This window comes from Carica papaya, chromosome 9 (genome assembly GCF_054855325.1).
Source record: "Carica papaya isolate Zhongbai chromosome 9, ASM5485532v1, whole genome shotgun sequence".
Lineage (NCBI taxonomy): Eukaryota > Viridiplantae > Streptophyta > Magnoliopsida > Brassicales > Caricaceae > Carica > Carica papaya.
In genome coordinates, this window is record NC_142317.1 from 32,831,675 (window position 1) to 32,853,280 (window position 21,606).

Genomic DNA, 21,606 nt, shown 5'->3' on the forward strand with positions numbered 1-21,606 from the left:
GAGGTATGGAGACAGCTTGTTTCACCTTTATACCAGACGGGATATTGAAGTTTAGTAATTTGACGCTCATATCGGATAATGTATAAGGATGACTCGTTAATTGAGAATGTTAAAGAAAATAGTTCACACGTAACGGAGACATCTCTATGAACTTCCATGAATACTAGTAGGTTGATGGAAAAGGAGTAGTTGTTGTTTGATTTATGGAATATGGATTTATAATTTGTGCATGTAACCGATTGCATATGAAATCATGATAAGTGCTATGTTGTTGTCTCTATAGAATGTTTTTATAAATCTCTCTGTGGTAAGTGGACGGTAAATAGTTTTATTACCAATAAATGTATTTGTTTGATTAAGTACTCAATTAGTTGTTTCGATTTTCTACCAATCTTCATTTCTGTATCGGTGTATAACGTGATATTTTTACTAGGTTAGTGTAGCTCATTTCTTATTTAACTATTTCAGATCAAGAGGACCAGGATCCAAATCCTGATCCACAAGAGAGTTGCGAGTAGAAAGCTAATTTTATTTATTTTTTGCTTATTTTCTTATTTTTTGTATTTTTTTTAAAATGATAATTCTCATAAAACTATTCGGTACTTTAAATTATTGTGTAAGAAATGTAAACCTTAACAATTTATTTCGCTTCCGCACTTAATCTATAATTTATTTCTTTTGTACATTCTATGATCGTTACAGAGGTCCTTAGTCAAGCTCGAAGTTTACAAAAATAAATATGATTTCCTTCTATTTTATACTATAGGAAAAAAAACAACTCAACAACGTAGTTTTAATAAAATATATAAAACTTTAAGAACTCATGTGTAACATTAACAAACGCTAAGGACTTCATTGTATCATTTATCTATAGTTCAAGACTAAATTAATATAATTTTTACTTCATCATCAGAATAAATATAAGAACTAAACTTGATTTTGCAGACACCTTAAAATCTTATAAACCAATCATAAAGTCAATCCCCCCTTAATATAAACTTACGCAAAACATAATATAATATTAAAAATCACAAAATTTTGACTAAGAAAAGGATGTTTCGGCTCTTCACAATCCCAAGTTCTCTTATTGATCTCTTTCTATTCCTACTTTTGTAAATTAAAAAAAAAAAAAAAAAGAAATTGCAAATTGCATTTGTAGACTTCCTAATTTTCTTTTAATTTTTTTTTTGGTTTTAGTTTTCTTCTTTGTTTCAATTTTTTTTTTCCATATATGAAACCATTATCTACCATGGAAAGTCCTAGTTTCTAAAAACTTTATTTATTTATTTATTTTTTCAATTTTCAGAAATTCTTCTTTGAATTTCTTTTTTTTTCCCCTCTTTTTAATTGCTTTAAAATTTAAAATTAGTGTAACTTAGTCAATCCTCCCTTTTGAATTATTTTTAAAGATGTATAAACATAGTCTTATATTTTTTAATTTTTTATTACTATTTAGATATAATTATATATTTAAAATATATAAATAATATCATAAACTAACTTATAAAAAAATTTAATTAAAACAGATAACAAATATAATAGATTAATTTAATAAAAAAAATAATAAATTACTAAATTAATTTTTAGAATTTAACATTTGATCGAACTTGATAATAAGTATTCTTTTTTTTTTTACAATTTATTCTACGATATTTTATATTTATTTTAAATTTTTAATTTCTTTTTAAGTCGTATTTAAATATTTAAAAAGTAATTTTAATAAATTAATAATATTATTAGATTTATTTCTATTGTTATCAATTATTTAATAAATTATTATTATTATTATTTTAAAAAATATATAATATAATTATTTAAATTTTATCTATTTAAAATATTAAATATTAAAAATTAAATTATAATAATAATTACTAATTTATTATTTTGTTCTTTAAAAAAATATTACTACTAATGCGGCACAAACTGTATTTTTGTTTCTGCCATCACTGACTTCCAAAACAAGGACCGTGCTCTCTTGTCTTGTCTTGTCTGGTCTGGTCTGGTCTTGTCTTGTCTTGTCTTGTCTCGGCCTCCGTCTCGGTGCTTTCTTGCTTTGCCGTCTGTAAATCTCTCGTGTCTGTATCTGTTTCTTTTTCGTTACAGATCACGCTTCATTTATGCGTAATGCGTCTGCAGATTTCTCACTCCTCGTGTCTACAAACCAGAACCTTGATTTATGTATGCAAATCTTTTTAGTGTTTATGGAGTCGAATGAAGCTCTGAACTAAAACCCTAAATCTCATTCTTCTGATTTTTCCTCACTCTAAAAAGAGCTTCTTCTCTGTTCAGGTGAGAGAAATTGTTTTTTTCTGTCGTCTTAAATCTTGTTTTCCTCTTCAATTACGCCAGGTTTGCCTTCTTTGTCTTCCTCAACTCGAGATGTTTCAACTCAATTTCTTCTGGTGAGTGAAATCTGCATTTAGTGATTTTTTTTTTTGTTTTTAATTATAGTGGTTCATTAGTAAAGAAGAATCAGGAGAGAATAGATGAGAAAGAGTATAATTCCTTGTCCGTGAATCGAAGGTCGTAATTAATTTTGGCATCACAGTGGTGACTTAATAAAATAAAAGTAGATGGTAAACAATGAGGGCAAAAGAAAGTTGTAATTCGTTTTTTTGCTTAAAGGAAATAGAGAATAAAAGATGAGGGAAAGGAGAAATGAGAGAGACTTGTGGTGGGGCTAGCAGTGAAAACATAAGGATAAATGGAAATCCCACATACTCACTGCAGATGAAAGCGACGGCAGAAACATGAACAAGAAAATTTGATGAACCACCAAGCAACAGTCTAGGCTACAAATACAACCATGATAAACAGCCTGCTGATTTTTCTTCTTCAATATCAATATCCTTCAACAAAATGGATCTTAACAGTAGAGGGCAACAGGCCTTACCACCACCTAACACTACATTCTCTTCCTCGGCTGCAAGTAACATGAGATCCATGGACAAAGGCAAAACCATTGCTCAGTACAATGCTGATGCTGGACTTTTGGCCGAGTTTGAGCAATCTACTGCTTCTGGTAAGTTGTTCAACTATTCAAGATCAGTTGTTTTTCCTCCTCAGAATATCCCTGATGAACAAATCAGTGCTTATCTTTCGAAAATCCAGAGGGGTGGTTTTGTTCAGCCTTTTGGTTGCTTGCTGGCTGTTCAGGAACCCACTTTTAGAATCATTGCGTATAGCGAGAATTGCTTTGAATTCCTGGGTTTGACTGTTACCAGTGGGTTTGATGGGAAAGGTTTGCTTGGAATTGATGCCAGAACCTTTTTTATGCCTTCCTCCAGTGGGTCCTTAGCAAAGGCTGCTGCTTCTAGGGAGATCTCATTGTTGAACCCAGTTTGGGTGTATTCTAGAACAACCGAGAAGCCGTTTTATGCTATACTGCACAGAATTGATGTGGGAATCGTGATCGATTTGGAGCCTGCTAGGTCAATTGATCCTGCTTTGTCACTTGCTGGAGCAGTGCAGTCACAGAAGCTAGCTGTCCGCGCCATTACTAGATTGCAGTCACTCCCTCGAGGTGATATTGGTGCATTGTGCGACACGGTTGTGGAGGATGTTCAAAAACTTACTGGGTATGACCGGGTTATGGTATATGAGTTCCAAGATGATGACCATGGTAAAGTTGTCTCTGAAATTAGGAGGTCTGATTTGGAACCATATTTGGGATTACATTATCCGGCAACTGATATTCCTCAAGCAGCTCGTTTCTTGTTCAAACAGAATCGTGTTCGAATGATTTGTGACTGTGATGCTAAGCCAGTTAGGGTCATTCAAAGTGAAGAACTTAAGCAGCCTCTTTGTTTGGTCAATTCAACATTAAGAGCACCCCACAGCTGCCACACACAGTACATGGCAAATATGGGCTCTATTTCCTCACTGGCAATGGCAGTCATCATTAAGGACAAGAATTCAACCAAGCTCTGGGGGCTGGTAGTGTGCCATCATACATCTTCACGCTATGTGCCTTTTCCCCTTCGCTATGCTTGTGAATTCCTCATGCAAGCATTTGGCCTGCAGCTATTCATGGAACTTCAATTGGCTGCACAGATGGTCGAGAAGAAGGTTCTTCGGACTCAAACCTTACTTTGTGACATGCTGCTCCGTGATGCTCCATTTGGCATTGTGACTCAATCTCCGGGCATTAAAGATCTCCTGAAGTGTGATGGAGCTGCATTATATTATGGTGGGAAATGTTGGTTACTAGGTGTGACTCCAACTGAATCACAGATAAAAGATATTGCAGAATGGCTGCTTGACAATTATGGTGATTCTACAGGGTTGAGCACTGATAGTTTGGCAGATGCCAGTTACCCTGGTGCTGCTGCACTAGGAGACGCAGTTTGTGGCATGGCTGCTGCCAGAATTACTTCAAAAGATTTCCTATTCTGGTTTAGGTCTCATACTGCAAATGAAGTCAAATGGGGAGGAGCTAAGCACCACCCGAAGGATAGAGATGATGATGGAAGAATGCATCCTAGATCATCATTTAAAGCTTTCCTTGAAGTGGCCAAGAGTAGAAGTGTGCCGTGGGATATGTCAGAAATTAATGCTATTCACTCTTTGCAGCTTATAATGAGAGATTATTTTCAGGATACAGAAGTTAGCAGTTCTAAGGCACAGGCTTCTGACCAGCAGAATGATCTCAAGATGCAGGATATGAATGAACTCAGTTCAGTGGCATGTGAAATGGTTAGATTGCTCGAGACAGCAACGGCACCGATTTTTGGAGTTGATTCAGCTGGTTTTATCAATGGTTGGAATGCAAAAATTGCTGAATTGACAGGATTACAAGGTAGTGAAGCCATGGGGAAATCTTTGGTTAATGAAGTTGCTCACGAGGATTCATGTAAAGCTCTTGAAAATCTTATATGCAGAGCTTTGCAAGGTAATACTTCTCTGATAAATATGACCTTGTCGTTTAATTCACCTGTGCCAATTTATAACTCAGCTCTATTTTTTTTGGATATAAAAGGAATTACTAGTAAGATAAAGGAAATTACAACAGTGGAGGTTAATGTAGCCTCCTGAGTTCCTAATGAAGGAGTGTCCCAAAACAAAAAACTTTTACATAATCAAGTGGGAATTTATATATCTACTCCTTAACATTCATCCAATTAGGATTTTGCTAACACGTGTATAAAATTGATTAAGAATATCTTTTAGTGTTTAAATCACAAGTTAGTTTTCATAGTTTGTAGAATCGTTAGCTACTAATTATTTTCAAATCTCATTGAATAAATACATTTTGATTCTAACATAAAATAACTAAATATTTCTCTGGGTTGGATGTTTTATTGGTATGAGTTGTTGTGCTTAACAAGTGGTTACAATGATGTTTGAGGCTGGGTTTGTGTTTGATAGTGGTACAATGTTAGGTTCCAATGATTCTCTTTGTGGGTAAGGAGGATAACTCTTAAATTGTATCTTGTCTCCTCTTTGCAAATGTTTCTTTTCTCTTATGTAAACCGAATAAAAGGGTTTTCCTCTTTGTTAGATGTTTGCTTTGTGTTTCCAAGTAATATCTTGGCTCAAAATCAACATAGAGGAATTTGAGTTGGTTCCTATTGGTGATAATGTGAGAGGAAACGATTATGCAAGAATTTTTAGGATGTTGTGTGGTTTCCTTCCCCATCATTTATTTGGGTCTCCCTTTGGGGGCCAAAAGCAAAGACAAGGGTATCTAGGACTCAACTATTGGGAGGAAGGTTAATGAGTTTGAATTTTAGATAACTATCTAAATGTGGGAGAATCATGTTGATCAACTCTAATCTCTCTAATTTTTGTAATTTGCCTATCTACTATATCCTTGTTTCCATGTCTAGCAACATAGTTATGAGATTGGAGCAAATTCAATCTCATAGCTTGTTGTCTTGATAGTTTCCCTAGGAAGCCTACTTGGAAATGCTACTATTCCCCCAATGTGACATTTTTTTTCAAGGAAAGTTGCCTTTAGATTATATCTGATATCTGTCTAGGGTAAGATAAGTTTCCTATGTTAATATTCTTATTTGGGATGACTGGATCAAAAATTAATACTATGGTAAAAAAAGACGATAGTATCATTTTCTTAGTTCATTAATGGTGGCCATTGTAGTGGTGGCGACAACGGTAACTATAGTGATAGTGGCATTGGTAGTGACAAAAACGGTGGTAGTGACAGCAGTAGTAGATGCAACAATGATGATGTAGTAGCAGGAATAACGGTAGCAATAGTCATAATGTTGATTGTGGTGGTAGTAGCAGTGGGTTAAAATGATGGTTGCAATGCCTAGTAATGATAGTGGCAGCGACCTAGTTACGGTACTGGCAACAATGACAAGGTGGTGGTGGTAGCGATAGTGATGGGGTTGGTGGTCATGATAGTTGGTAGCGATAATGGCACTAGTGGCTATGGTAAGGTGAAAATTGGGCTGTAATGGTGGTTGTTGGCAGCAAAAGTGCCAATGGCATTTTTGACAATGCTAGAGATAGCGATGACAAGAGTAAGGTGGTGGTAATAAGGTGATAGTGGTGGTGAGGCAACGACAGATAGGTGATGGTGTTGGTGGTAGTGCTGGTAGCATGCAATGACAGCAACGTCAAGAGTGAGAGTGATAGTGGGGGCGATGACACGGGAGCAGTGCTAGTATCAACGATGGTGAGAATTCTTTTCGAGGGTAGATGTGAAAAAAATATATATAAGGTCATCTTAATTTTGTTAAAGCACTATAACCTCGCATGGAGAATTCTTTTTAGAAGACTGAGTCATGTTTGATGTCCGAAGGTTTCTGGCCATCGAGAATAAGTCGTATGAGTTGGTTTGTATTGGGAGAAATATGGGTGATATGAGAATTAGTGAAAATGGTGCGGGGTTTAGGAGGTCGATTTTCCTGAATAAGGAGGAGTTCGAGTGGTTATTGGAATTATTAGAGGACTTTTGCTGGAATCGGCGAGGTGGAAAGTGGGCTAGGCATTTGGTGCACAACAGCTACGACTTATGGATATTCTACATAAGCAACAAAACATGGGTGTATGTTGTTTTGTCTGTGCAATGGAAGGAAAAGGTGAAAAGAATATTTTTTCTTCAGGGAGATCAAGGAAAAGGGTGGTGGAAACTGATGGTTGCAGCCTTTGAACTCGCTAATAGAAGGGTGCATGCACCAATGGCTTAGGCGAATGGTGGGGTGGAGGTGGTCGACACAGATTCTCATCACATCACTCCATGGAATGCGAGTGTTAAATGCCCCCATTGTGCTGGACCTATTCATTTCACCGGGACGTTTGGTGTTGCACAAACTTACACAGCGGCGGTGCAAAGGAAGATTGCAAAAGGGAATCGGGTAGGGCAGAAGAGTGCAGCAGGTATGGGGACCTGGTTTGGTAAAAAATGATCTGAAAAAACAAGGGCCCAATTTGCAAATTTCAGTCAGCATAATGACCCAAGGAAAGAGAAGGAAGAGTTTCCTTTGGGCCGAGCGTCAAATACAAAAGGTGGGCCATATGAGAAGAAAAGGTTCACATGGATGGAAAAAGAAAAATGGCTAGCTGGGCCAGGGTTGATGATTTAAACGGGTTGGATGGCTGGTCAAAAGGTAGAATTAATTTTAACCCGACTTGGGGCAAGTCTTCGGGATTAAAAGTTAAGGGACCCAGTTTGTCGAAAACAGAAGCGAAGAAAAATGTGTTTTCAAAGACTGAAACCCTAGATTCTCTATTGGTGGTAGATACGAAGGATGAGAAGGTGCTAACATCATAGCAATGCGATGCGAAATCGAGTGAAGATGAAGAAGAGAAGTTTGACGACGTGCTATCCCATGTAGAGGAGCCTGAAAGAGAAGAGGAGGTCGAAGGTCAAGGTTAGATGATGGTTTTGTATGAAAACAAAGAGCAAATCACAGAGTTTGACCCGTTGGTGGATCCTGAAGTTGAAGAAATTCGTGCTTTAAGCTTAGATGGAATTGAAATCGAGAACGAGATTGCAACGAGGTGTTCGCAGTGGGTATCTCAAAATATTCAGAAGTTCAGTAAAGCTATGGGGATCTCTATGGAAGGTATGGAAGCTCAAGCTTTTCTATTTTTTTCTGAGATAAAAAAGATGAGAAATGAAAAAAAGAAAATATACTGTCGAAAGGAAAGAAAAAATATGTTGAGGGTGCTCTAAGAGAATTAAAAAGACTTGAATCAACAGTAAACTATGAAGGGAAGAGGAAGGGGGCAAAGAGTCTGGGAGGGAAAAAAACCTATTGATTTTATTATTGGTAAAACAATTTCTTGGAATGTGAGGGGTGTTAATAATCGAGGCAAGAGGCTGATCGTTAGAGCTTGTTTGGCAAAATGGAAGTTGGATATTGTTTGCCTGCAGGAGTCAAAACTAGAACGGTGTTTGGATCAGACTATTCACAGCATGTGGAGGGTGAAAGAGGTTGGTTGGTGCTGTATCCTGGCAGTTGGTATGGCTGGGGGTTTTATCCTCATGTGGAATGAAGAAAATGTGAATTGTTTAGAGGTGATTAAAGGGGAAACTACTATATCATGTTTATTCAAGAATAATAATTCTAAGTGTGAGTGGACTTTCACTGGTGTGTACTGCCGGGGCAACATTGAGGAGAGGAAGAAGTTGAGGAAGGAACTTGAAGCTAATAGGAGGAAATGTGGTAACTTTTGGATTGTTGGGGGGGATTTCAACATGACACTAAGTGGAGAGGACAGAAACAGCAGTAACATGAGGATGGCTGATGCTGTCCAGTTTAGGGAGTTGGTGGATAAACTGGAATTAGTTGATCTCCCCCTTTTTGGTGGAAAATGGACATGGACAAATTTGAGAGTCCAACTTGTATGTTCCAGAATCGATAGATTCCTGGTTACCCCCGCTTTTTTGTCACAATTACCAGTAGTTATTCAGAAGACACTTCAAAGGCCCACGTCTGATCATTGTCTTATCTGCCTTCATATGGATGGGATCCAATGGGGGTCTATTCCTTTCTGTTTTGACAATAGATGGTTATCAGACATGAAATTTGTTTCGTTGATTGAAGAAGTTTGGAAGAAAACTGTTATTCATGGCAATGCAAGTTTTATATTGGTTAGAAAATTGAAGGAGGTTATGAATGTGATCAATGTGTGGACCAAGGAAGAAAAATTAAAGGAGGGGGAGTCATTCAATAGTATCATGCAGGAAATCAATTAGATTGATCTGATGGAGGGAGAAGGTGTGCTGGATGAGATTATGACTAGGAAGAGAAATAATCTGAAGTTAGACCTAGCAAACCTATGCAAAGCCAAGGAGATTTCTTGGAAACAAAAGTCTAGAGAGAGGTGGGTTAAAGAAGGAGACCGTAACACGAAGTACTTTCATATAATGGCCGGCAACAGGTGAAGAAGCAATTATATACCTGAAATCTGGGTTGATGGCAGCAGAATCACTGGAAATACAGAAATTAGAAAGGTTGCCAAAGATTATTTTGCCAAGCTGTATGAAGAAGAACATTTGAGAAGGCCTACTATGGATGGTATTAATTTTAAGAGATTATCTGAGACCAATTAAACAACGCTGGAAATGGAATTTTCTGAGGAGGAGATTAAGGAGAGCTTGAATTTGTGTTATGGGGATAAAACTCTGGGTCCAGATGGTTTTAATATGAAATTTATGCAGAAATTCTGGTATGTGATCGAGGATTATGTTATTGAGATGTTTAGGGAGCTGCACAAACTGGAAAATTTGTAAGGGTTCTTAATTCTACCTTTATTGCTCTTATTCCCAAAAAGAAGGAGGTTAAGGAGTTTGGTGATTTCAGGTCCATAAGTTTGGTAGGCTGTGTATAAAAAATTATTGTCAAAGTTTTGGCTAGAAGACTTTGTAAGGTGCTTGGGGAAATTATTAGTGACAACCAAAATGTGTTTGTGGAGGGAAGGCATATCCTTGATGATGTAATGGCTGTTAATAAGAGTTTTGATGATATTGCGATTAATAGAAAAGAAGAAATCATTTGTAAGCTTGATATGGAGAAGATATATGACTATGTTAAGTTGGATTTTTGTTGATTACATGCTTGAAAGGTTTGGTTTTGGGCCAAAATGGAGACTTTGGATGCGTACTTGCATGACAACAACGTCCTTTGCTGTTCTTATTGATGGGGGTCCATCAGAATTCTTGACGGCTTCTAGAGGTTTAAGGCAAGGGGATCCACTCTCTCTTTTGCTTTTTATCCTGGTTATGGAAGTGTTGGACAGGCTGTTGAATAAGGCTCGGGAACAGCAACTGTTTAAAGGTGTCTGTGTTGGGTGTGGCAGCAGCACCCTTGATGTGTCCGATCTCTTATTCGCTGATGACACTTTAATCTTTTGTCATCCTGATTTGAGAAACATCCTTCATTTGAGGTGTATTTTACTATGCTTTCAAGGGGTGTTGGGTTTGAAGATCAATCTTCAGAAGTTTGAATTGATTAAATTGTGTAATGAAGGGGATGGGAGAGTATTTGCGGCTGTTTTGGAGTGTAGAGAAGTCACGTTACCTATTAAATATCTTGGCTTGCTGTTGGGAGCCAAGCATAAAAGCAATGCTTCATGGGACCTTGTTTTGGAATTGTGTGAGAATAGGTTGGCTGGTTGGAAGAGAAAATTTCTTTCCAAAGGGGGGAGACTTATGTTAATAAAAAGCACCATGGCTAACTTACCAATCTATTATTTGTCTACAATTTCGGTCCCGGTGCATATTGCTAAAAAGCTGAAAAATATACAATGCAGATTTCTTTGGGGTGATGACGGTGAGAATCATAAATTTCATCTGGTTAAATGAGAGGAAATAAAAAAACTGATTAAGTGTGGAGGTTTGAGAATCAGGTCTATTGTTGATTTAAATGTGGCTTTGTAAGGGAAATGGTTGTGGCATTATTTATTTGAGGAAGACAGATTATGGAGACATATTATTTGGATCCGTTGGGGTGACCTTGTGTGGGACAACAGTAGGTTCACAAGGCTTAGAAGAGCCAATGGAACGAGTTTATGGAGGAAAGCCTTGATGCAGTGGCCTATTTTTTTGGAAAATCTGCTGTGGAAGGCTAGCAGGGGCAATAAAATTAGATTTTTGAATGATATTTGGGTAGATAATATTGTGTTTAATGAGGAGGTTTCCCAGAATTTTTTCCATTTCTCAGACAAAAAATATGCTGATTCAGGATGCTAACAAGATTAATAATGGTTTTGTTGAATGGCTGATCAATGTCTCGAGAAATTTGCAGGATTGGGAACTCAATGAGTTTGAAAATTTTTTACTTTTATTGGCTGCTCAACAGATGTCTGCTGGGGAGGACAAGGTGTTGTGGAAGTTGGATAAAAGTGGTGTTTTTTCAGTCAAATCTTATTATAAGCATTTAACAGACAAAAACAATGTGATAAGTTTTGATTTTCTCTCTAGGCAGATCTGGAAGGCAAAAGTTCCCCCTAGAGTTGCTTTTTTCGCATGGGAAATAAGTAGAGAATGCATCTTTACAATTGATAAACTTAAAACTAGGGGGTTGGCCATTCCAAACCAGTGCTATTTGTGTATGGCTAATGAGGAAAGCTATGTGCATGTTCTACTGCAGTGTCCTGTGGCTTTTGGGTTGTGGAATGCTATTTTTAGTATGATTGGTGTTAATTGAGTGATAGCTGGATCTATTAGGGAGGAATTGTGGGCTTGGGAAGGGATGCATATAGAGAGGAAGTTGAAAATTCTAATTCCTTTGTCTTTGTTTTGAATTCTATTGAAGGAGAGAAATTTTAGAGCTTTTGAGGGTAAAGCTAATGATTTGTATAGTTTGAGAAGTAGGTGGTTGCATTATTTTAGGTTTTTATTGTTAAGTCGTGACATGATTAGTGATGTAGATTTTGGGCATACCATTGATTCGCTAACAACATTATAAAGCTTTTGTATAGAGGCAGTACTCCCGATTGTTTGGTACCATATTAATAGAATTCCACACTTTTTATTTAAAAAAAAAAAACGTCGCATGGAGCGAATAATATTGCCCATCCTATGGTAGATACTATCCTGCCTTACTCATGAAAAAATTTATTGTAGAAAATTTATCCACCCCTTAGCTTACCTTATGTAATGTACCAATATAGCCTTAATATAGATGACTTGAGAAAAAGAGGTCTGTTCATCAAGTAATTGGTATCCAATCTTCCTTGAAGACAATGAATCGCCTTGCCGTCTTTTATGGTGTAAAAAAGGAAGAAGTTTTGCAGTTCAACAATCAATTTGTTCGGTATTATGTGCTTAGTGGCTCTATCTCCATTGAACTGAAAGCTTAAAGATGGAGGATTTTAGAAAACCATTATCAAACTCATTCTGCATTCCATTTTTTTGGACAATTTCGAGAGCAAAAATGGAAGACTTTTTGATGATTTCGTTCTTAATTCAAGGCTCCAGAGCCTAATGATTTCAACAAGGGTTTCCTAAAGAAGTTTCAAATTATGGTTAATGGTGATATAATTGACCTTAGAGATTTTCGTTTATCAGGTTCTTTTGTTGAGAGTTTGAACTCTACTTTTTTGGTACTCATTCAAAGGATTGAGGGAACTACTAATATAGAAGACCTCAGGCCAATAGTCTGGTGGGATGTGTTTATAAACTTATTGCATAAAATTCTAAAGAGAAGAATGACTAAGGTGGCAAGAAGGGTGGTTCGTGAATGTCAGTATGCGTTTGTTGGGGAAGACAAATTATGAATGCAGTTTTACTTGCCAACTTGGTGATGGATGATCTAGTATATAAAAGGAGAGATGAGGTTCTATGCAAACTTAACATGGAGAAGGCATATGATCATATAAATTGGGGTTTTCTGAGTTACATGTTGGATAGAATGGACTTTAGGGTTAAACAGTGCAAGTGAGTTTTGTCTTGTATTTCATTGACATCGTTTGTGGTTATAATAAATGGTGGCCTATGCTCTTTTTTCAAAGCCTCGAGAGGCCTCAGGCAAGAATACCTCTTATCTTTGTTGCTCTTATTGTTATGAAGGCTTTGAATAAGTATTAAAGAGGGCCACGGATCTTGAGTTGTTTAGGGGTTGGAAAGTGGGAGATTGTGAGCAAGCAAAAGATGTGAGACACCTTTTTGTAAATGACACACTATTATTTTGTGAACCAGATGTCAGGATTATTCTTAACATCAGGTGTGTTATTATGAGCTTTCAAGCAGTTTCTGGACTTAATATTAATCTAGCTGAGTCTAAATTAGTGAATATCAGATATGTTAGTGAGAATATAATTTTGGCTAGAATTTTGGAATTCAAGTTCAGTTCCCACTAAATAATTGGGGATGCCCATGGGGGCAAAGGACAGGGATGTTTCAACATAGGACCTTGCTTTTACAAAGTTTGGGTCTTGCTTATCTGGGGGCAAGAGAAATCTTTTATTGAAGGGGGAAAGACTTACTCTCATAAAAAAGACGGTGGTCAATATCCCAATTTGTTATATATCTTTGCTGCAAATACCTGTTATTGTTGCCAAGAAGGTACAGTTAATCCAATGCAGGTCCTTATGGGGTGATTATGAGGAGGACAGGGAATACCATCTCGTGGAATGAGATCTGGTTAAAAAACCGATTGAACTTGGTGGTTTGGTTTTGTAAACTTTGGTTGAGGTTAATGAGGCACTTCTAAGGAAATGGTTGTGGAGGTTTACACTTGTGCATGATAGTTTGTGAGGAGAATAATAAGTGCTGAATTTTGGCATAGAGGACATGGATTGGTATACAAGTATCGCTTCTAGGCCGTGTGATTTTGGTTTGTGGAGGAAGATATGCATGGGGCTAGAGGAGTTTCTGAAATGCATTTAATGGAGGTTATCAGTTAGTACTGAAATTTGGGCTTGGGATGGTGTATATGTAAAGGGCAATATCGCTAACTTAATTCTTTTGACTGTTTCCTGAACTATTTGGAAAGAAAGGAATTCTAGAGCTTTTGAAGGTGTTGGGAATAGTATGTACAAAATAAGGGATACGTGAATTCATCTTTTTGGGACTATTTTGTTAGATCATGACATTATTAGTGATGAAAATTTTGGGGACGTAATAGATACGCTAACACTTATGTAAATTGTCCATGGGTGATACCCCCTATTGTTTCTCACCAAATGTACTCCTAATGTACAAGGACCATCCTATACGGAGGTTTAACTCCACAGGGCTCTTTATTATTAAGACTTTTTACATGCATCTGGTGAGCAATAATGGAACTAGTATGGAGCTGCCTACAAAGCTGATCTGGAAGGTAAAGGCGTCTCCGCTAGTGAGTGTATGCTAACTTTTAGGAGAGGAAAAATTTTAGTTAATGGCTGCCACCTGTGCAAGAGTAGTACTGAATCGTGTAACTGTATCCTACTGTTGTGTCCATTTGTTTATGGTTTGTGGACGTTAGTATATGGTCTGTTGTGTATTAATTGAGTGATAGTTGGTGGAAAGAGGTTAAGTCTTATTCCCTTGAATACATACTGAGCCATCTAGAAGGAAAGAAATACGAAAGCTTTTGAGGGTACTTAATTGAAATTTGATAAATTCAGAGACATTTGGCTGTAGACCTTAGGTTTTTTAATTGAGGGTCATCCTCTTTAATCTTGTGAGGGGTCTTAGGGACCTTGTAGATATTTTTAACATGTAAATTTTGTCTATAGGTTGCACTTCTTTGATGTTTGTGAATAGATGATATTTTGAAAAAAAAACGAGAGAGATGGTACTGTTCCTAACTTCCCTACCATTAGACAACTTTTGGTCCAGGCCTTGTATTTTTTATTTAAAGATCTTCCTCTTTGCTGTAATTGATTTAGGGACCTTATTTATCTACTAATTGATTCTACCTCATAGTTGTTTCTTTTGTACATGCCCCGCACCCCTAGGTGCCTCTATTTATATTATTTCCTTTCTCCTCAAAAAAATAATTTTTACATTTTTCTTTTTTAAGAAATAAAAATATTAACGAAAAGAAAGTACTATATATTGAACCCATTGTCGAATTTCTTTTCCGTGTTTTTTGTTTTTCCACCTTGTGTATTGACTCCACTGATAAAATGATCTAAATTGGACCCTGCCAAAGACTACAAAGTAATCTCTGGGCTGCCTGACAATTTAAGAACAAATGGTTATTTCTCTTTGAACTCTGATAATATGTTCTACAATATCAGGAGAGGGAGCTCAATACAGTCAGTTGCATCTGCAGTAAATATTCACATTCTGTAAGTATCAGGAGAGGAAGCTCAATATGATCTGCATCTGCAATGATCATTAGTATTAGTCCTATCAATTACTGCAACTGAAGCAAAACATTAACCCCTGGGAAGACCTTAACCTCCTAAGAGTTATTAAAACCCACTGAGCTTGAAGTATTACTTACAAAAATTTAACAAATGCGAATTGAGTAACCAGAATTATCCGAAATCCAATGGTGATTATCAGTTCTAGATACTGGATGAAAGTTTTAAGCAATGGTAAGTAAAGCCGTAAATCTGTGGTCTCTCTATCATTATGGTTGCTAAAGAAATGAAAGTTCCAAAAGAATTGAGAATCTTGGTACATCATAAAGAAGATACATATTTTTTGAAATAAAAGAATAGAGAAGTATTTTTCACAAAGATAACAAGGAGATACTGCACGTATCCAAAAGTATTTACAAATCAATTAGGTGATCTATAATATTCCCAAAATCATCCAGTTTATTAATGTCATGATCCAAGAGCATAGAACTAACAACATAGAACCATTTATCTCTGATATTTTCCATTTCTTTCTCAACACCCTCAAGCTCTAGCATTTCTCTCATTCCAAACAACCCAAAAGATAGATAAAGGAATTAAAAGTAAATAAGATTTTTTTTACATAAGACCTTTCAACCACAAAACTCATCCCTGATCGATCCTGCTATAACTTAATTGATACCTAAAAGGTTATACACCATTGACCAAATATTATAAACCATAGGACACCAAAGAAGAATTTGGTTCCAAGATTCAGCCGGTATTTTACATAAGAAGCACCTGTTTGCCATGACTATACCCCTCTGCATCAGCTTATCAATTGTCAAGATATAATTCTTACACGCTTCCCAAGCAAAAAAAAAAAAAGACTCTAGGAGGGGTCTTTGTCTTCCAAATCTGTTTTGCCAGAAAATGACCTTCCTCATTTCCTTCCCCTCTTGTTAAGTGCCTATAGAAAGTTTTCATTGAGAAAATTCCTTTATTACTCAATTTCCACATCAATTGATTGTTGCAATTTTGTAAATGGATCTTTGATGTAGCAAATTTTTGTATTCATCAACCCCTTAATCATTCAAATTTCTAATGACATTCACAAATCACTCCCTCCTACCACTCACGCCCGGATAAGCCTCCTCCACCACCATGTTTCTTGAATTAGCAGTGGCAAATATGTTCAGGAATTGATCTTTTAACCTACCAACACCAACCCATTGATCCTTCCAAAACCGAATGCTATCACCCCTCCCAACTTCCATTTTGTGCACTCAAAGAATTTTTGGCTCACCACACTGATTTTTTTTCATAGGCTCATACCATGTGGTCTATTCACACTTCTGAATTCCCCCTCCACTTCCCCCTTACCCCACCTAGCCTTCACCACCTTTCCCACAATCTCCCCTCCTCTCTAGTAATTCTCCACAACCATTTTCCTTGAAGAGCTATGTTCATCTCAGCAATTGATCCCCCTCCTGCAATGATCAAAAGATAATCTATAAAGGCTAACAACACAGTATCGTAGCGGTTAAAACTCTTATGTTCTACTTGAAGGTCATGACCTCGTACCTCATTAAGAATATAGAATTTGCTATTTTATGGGTGTATTATAGGTTGGTAATAGTCCATCTATAATGTTTGATTTAATGATATCAATAACTTAGCTTATTAGTGTATTGATGTTGCTGCAATGACCAAGTTGTTTAATCTTAATGAATCTTTTATGTTTTTGGATGAAAAGAACATTTCAAGACGATCAGGTTTCCTTAACTAAGTAGCCACAACATATTCAAAACCTCATTGAACCTTTTTTTGAGTTAAAGATAGTGTATAAAGATGCAGGAACAAGGTAAATTATAGTGAGATTCCACCAACCAAGGATCCTTATGAATAGGAAAACATGATCCATCCCCCATCTTGTAAGAAGATAAGGACGAAAAGTGAATAAACCTGCAAGGAGAACTTCCACTATCTTTTTGTGAATCATGTTTAGGTCCATATTTGATAGCCAGTTCCTTTTAATGCTGGCTATACTTGCTCTTTACTACCCTATAAGTCAAAGGTTCCAAGAAAAAAAAATGCCTTTAGACCATCTGGCCACTAAAACAATATTTTTATATAGACCAGATTTCCGAGACCCAAACCCTCTTCCTTTATGTCTTATAGCACGTGTACCGTCTAACTGGATGATCTTTATCATCTCACCTAGCACCAGCCTAAAGAAAATACCTCATCATTTTCTTAATCTGTTTGCCACCTCTATCGGGATTCTTAACAAGGAAAAAAAAAATTAAGAATGTACTCAATAGATGAAAGAGCCTTCCTGATTTCCCTTCACTCCTTGCTTCACCCCACCCCAACCAAAAGAAACATATTTTTATGAGCATCCTATTTTCTTGTTTACCTCATGCATATACATATATAGATGTATATAAGTGATAGGTGCTGACCTTATTATAAGATATCATTAGAATCATGTGTTATTTTGGACCTTTGTCAAAATGAACCTTTTTTTTTAACTCTTTTCGGTTATGGAGATGTGGGACCAGAGCTAAAAGGTGGTTGTTAAGACTTAAAAGAATGCACAAGACAAATTTCATGTTATGGTAGTTAATTGTTATAGTGTAATAAGGCTAAAAATTTCAGGGCCAACTTAGAGTGCTCACATGTATTTTTGTTTATTCTGTTTCTCTGAATTTTGCTAATTTCTATCTCCATATTCAATGGGTATTCTAATTGTCATCTAACTAAAAAACATTCTCAAAGTTGACTTTTATCTCTTATCTCAAAAAAACAAAGTTGACTGTTATCTCATCCAGGTCAGGAAGATAGAGATGTTGAGCTAAAGCTGAGAAATTTTCAGCTTCACCAGTCAACCTCTGTCATCTACATTGTAGTCAATGCCTGCACAAGTAGGGATTACATGAAAAACATTGTTGGCGTGTGCTTTGTTGGCCAAGACATCACAAGCGAAAAACTCATGATGGATAAATTCGTCCGTCTGCAGGGAGATTACAAGGCTATAATTCAAAGTATTAACCCATTGATTCCTCCAATATTTGCATCAGATGAGAATGCATGTTGTTCAGAATGGAATGCGGCTATGGAGAAGCTGACTGGCTGGACAAGATATGAGGTTATTGGTAAAATGCTTCCTGGGGAAATTTTTGGAGATTTTTGTCGGTTGAAAGGTCAAGATATGCTGACTAAATTTATGATCCTGTTATATCGAGGAATTGCTGGTCAAGGAACAGAAAATTCCCCCTTTGGATTTTTTGATAGAAAGGGAAACTATGTGGAGGTGTTGTTAACAGCAAACAGGAAAACCAATGGCGATGGCAATATAACTGGATGTTTCTGCTTTTTGCAGACTGTTATGCTTGACATGCATAATGTCTCAGACGAAAGCAGTCAGGGCAGATTGTGTGTGTCAAAACTTAAGGAACTTTCTTACATACAACAAGAGATGAAAAATCCTCTCAATGGCATTCGGTTTACCCACAAACTTCTAGAAACTACAGTGACTTTGGAAAATCAGAAGCAGTTTCTTGAGACCAGTGATGCTTGTGAAAGACAAATCATGACGATAATTGACATTATGGACTTAGGAAGTCTTGAAGAAGGGTATGTCTTCTTGGTAGTTTTGCAATGTGCATCTTTTACACTTTTAGTACATTTTTGCAGTCCACAAGTTAGAGAATTTCAGTATTAATGAATTTTCCCAAATGAAGGAATCTGTTCTATTTTCGAAGGGACGCATGGCAATAATTTAATGCTCTAGTCCAGCTATCCATAAAGGACAGATATATTTTGTATAGTAATAACAAAGAAATGACTTATGGCTCCTTTTACTTTCTTCGATTTTTAATTGTGATGGGTAAGGACTTCCAGTTTACTCTTAACCTTGCAAATAATTTCTGGATAAAAAGGGTGGTGAAAGGAGATGCCAACAGATGAATTAACCATATCCATTCTTCACTCTTTTTTCTGAATAAGTATTACACTCATATAGGGTGCTTTCCTTATTAAATGTTAGTTATTTTATTTAACTTCTCTTCCATGTAGCAATATTTCAAATATCTAACGTGGTTTCCTGGTTGTAGCAGTGCCATGAAGCTGAACAATGCAGAATTTCTTATGGGAAATGTTTTGGATGCTGTTGTTAGCCAAGTCATGATCTTGTTGAGGGAAAAGAATCTACAACTTCTGCATGAGATTCCGGATGAAATCAAAACATTGTCACTATATGGTGATCAAAGCAGGCTTCAACTTGTCTTGTCTGATTTTTTGCTTAATGTGGTGCATCATGCTCCTTCTGAAGATGGCTGGGTAGAAATCAAGATTTCACCAGCTCTGCAGCTAATACAGGGCAGCAACGAATTCATCCATTTGCAGTTAAGGTACTGTAAGTAGAATGTCATTCGCTGGTTAAACATGGCTCATATTATTCAATAAAACTATTTCAAAACAAAATATTATTGAATAAAGCAAGATCTTATTCAGTGCAGTTGAAGTTAAGTTTGTATATACTTGTGTATCTTATTACCTGCCTGTGGTGTGCTTTTACGTGAATTTGGCATGTGTTTGGTTGAAGCGAACTATCGCAAGTATTTTGGGGTCTAATTTTGACAAAGAAAAGTTTCTATTGTCTGATAATGTTGAAACCCAATCATTATTATTTCCCTGAAAATATTGTTGAGTAGGCATCTTGAGAACCACTTCCTATTTATTTGTAGTTATCTCAGGTTTTTAGGTCCTCTGAGTATGGATGTTCAATGACATGGCAGGAACAGAAACAATCAGGCCCCATAAATCCATTAAATATTTGGGAAAATTTTAAATCTGTTGAGGCCATTTTGTGAGTTCTTAAGCTTTTTTCTAAAGATGCCTTTGAAGTGGAAGTGGCCACTCATGTATTCCCTTATCATGGGCTTGGAGGCAACTCCATTTAGCAATCTCCTTAGGAAAACCACAATCTCACGTCAGAGAAAATTGCCAGACTGTCTTATAGATGTCTCAGTAGCAGAAACTAATAAATCTGACTCCAGTATAACATTTGTTTAAGCTTTGTTCTTAACTTACAAATCCTTCTATTTGAGAACATATGTTGCTCACTGAGAAAACCACTGGTGAGGCTGGAGTCTCTTGTGCAACAATCAATCCACAATTCTTAAGAAACAAGTCTTGTAACTTCTTGTCCAGACTTGTATCCTGACCGGATCTATGTTAACCATTTATAAATGATGAATGACACTTTATAACTAAACATACTTGGAAAGTGAAACTGAATGATGTTTCAGTGCACTTTTTTTTTTTCTTGATCATAGGTGGCTAATGACACTGGTTAGAGTTAGTGTTCTTCCCTTGGATTGTTTCTGTTTTGTGCTTCAACCTTGTTACTAATGTCTACCTTGGTTGATGACCATGAACTACCTTGCTTTTTATGGTGAGAATACGTCACTTGCTTTAGCCTTCTTTATAATAATGTCTCTGCATTGTCAGCATGTTTTTCTGTGTACCGACTGTCTTACTGATTTCGCCATTCGCCAATCATGACAAGCTCCTTCTCTGACTCATGAGATTTGATTTTTTTCGACAGGCTAATGCTCTATTATCGAGATTATCTTGTCTTGGTTTTCAATATTTTGGCAATTTCTGGGTCAATGATGAGTGACATTCCTGAAATCATATTTCTGCAGTAACAATGCATGTCTTGTACCTTCAAATAGACTAGTTTTTCATCTAGTTCTTTTTTCCCGATGCGAATGCAGAATGACTCACCCCGGCAAAGGTCTTCCTTCTAGCCTTCTTCAAGATATGTTGGAAGGAGAAAACAAATGCACTACTCAAGAAGGCTTAGGGCTAAACCTTTCGCGGAAGCTGCTGAATCGAATGAATGGTGATGTCCATTATGTTCGAGAGCACAACAAATGCTATTTCCTTATTGACCTTGAACTTCGGACGAAAAAGGAAGATTGAACTGTGGCGAACTGGTAGAAGCAGATAGATCTAAATTCTTTTTGCATTACATATATACGGTCGGATGCGACTGTGCAAAGTGAAAGTCATTATGACTTTTGAGTTGTGTTTCTTGGTCTATGTATGTATTCTTAAAAGTCCATCCATTTCTGAGCGGGTTCTGCTATTTGAGTTTCTTGTATATTTTCTGTATTGATGTAAAGTTAATGTGCAGCATGTATATATATCTTGTAAAGGCATGGAATGAGTGGAGGAAGACATTCACAAACGCAGTTGTTTTGGTGTCTTGCAATTCACGTCCCTCATTAGCTTCTATAATATATATATATATATATAAGATTAGTAATAAACATTTATATAAAAAGATTTTTTAAAATAGAATATAATATTATATTAAATTTGATGGATAGTTATTGG

General features: G+C 36.5%; 1 protein-coding gene across 3 annotated transcripts; it reads left to right on the forward strand.

The window, feature by feature from the left end:
• Nucleotides 1-1,935: 1,935 nt before the first annotated feature.
• On the forward strand, nucleotides 1,936-21,481 carry PHYE (phytochrome E). 3 transcript variants are annotated; one of them, XM_088211873.1, is made up of 4 exons: nucleotides 1,936-4,891; nucleotides 18,030-18,834; nucleotides 19,314-19,610; nucleotides 20,810-20,951. In XM_088211873.1, exons 1-4 carry the CDS (start codon nucleotides 2,860-2,862, stop codon nucleotides 20,910-20,912), a joined length of 3,237 nt encoding a protein of 1,078 aa, XP_088067999.1. In that variant the 5' UTR covers nucleotides 1,936-2,859; the 3' UTR covers nucleotides 20,913-20,951. The 3 variants fall into 3 exon arrangements, with proteins under 3 accessions (XP_088067999.1, XP_088067998.1, XP_021904830.2); XM_088211872.1 differs by lacking the exon at nucleotides 20,810-20,951 and adding an exon at nucleotides 20,982-21,481 and having other exon boundaries at nucleotides 1,938-4,891; XM_022049138.2 differs by lacking the exon at nucleotides 20,810-20,951 and adding an exon at nucleotides 20,982-21,481 and having other exon boundaries at nucleotides 1,938-4,891; nucleotides 19,317-19,610.
• Nucleotides 21,482-21,606: the final 125 nt, after the last annotated feature.

Excerpts from the sequence above, each read along its gene's own strand:
- PHYE (XM_088211872.1), top strand. The coding sequence starts at position 2,860 with ATGGATCTTAACAGTAGAGGGCAACAGGCCTTACCACCACCTAACACT. Across the intron at positions 4,892-18,029 it reads TATATGCAGAGCTTTGCAAG|GTCAGGAAGATAGAGATGTT; the intron begins GTAATACTTCTC and ends TATCTCATCCAG. Across the intron at positions 19,611-20,981 it reads TTCATCCATTTGCAGTTAAG|AATGACTCACCCCGGCAAAG; the intron begins GTACTGTAAGTA and ends ATGCGAATGCAG.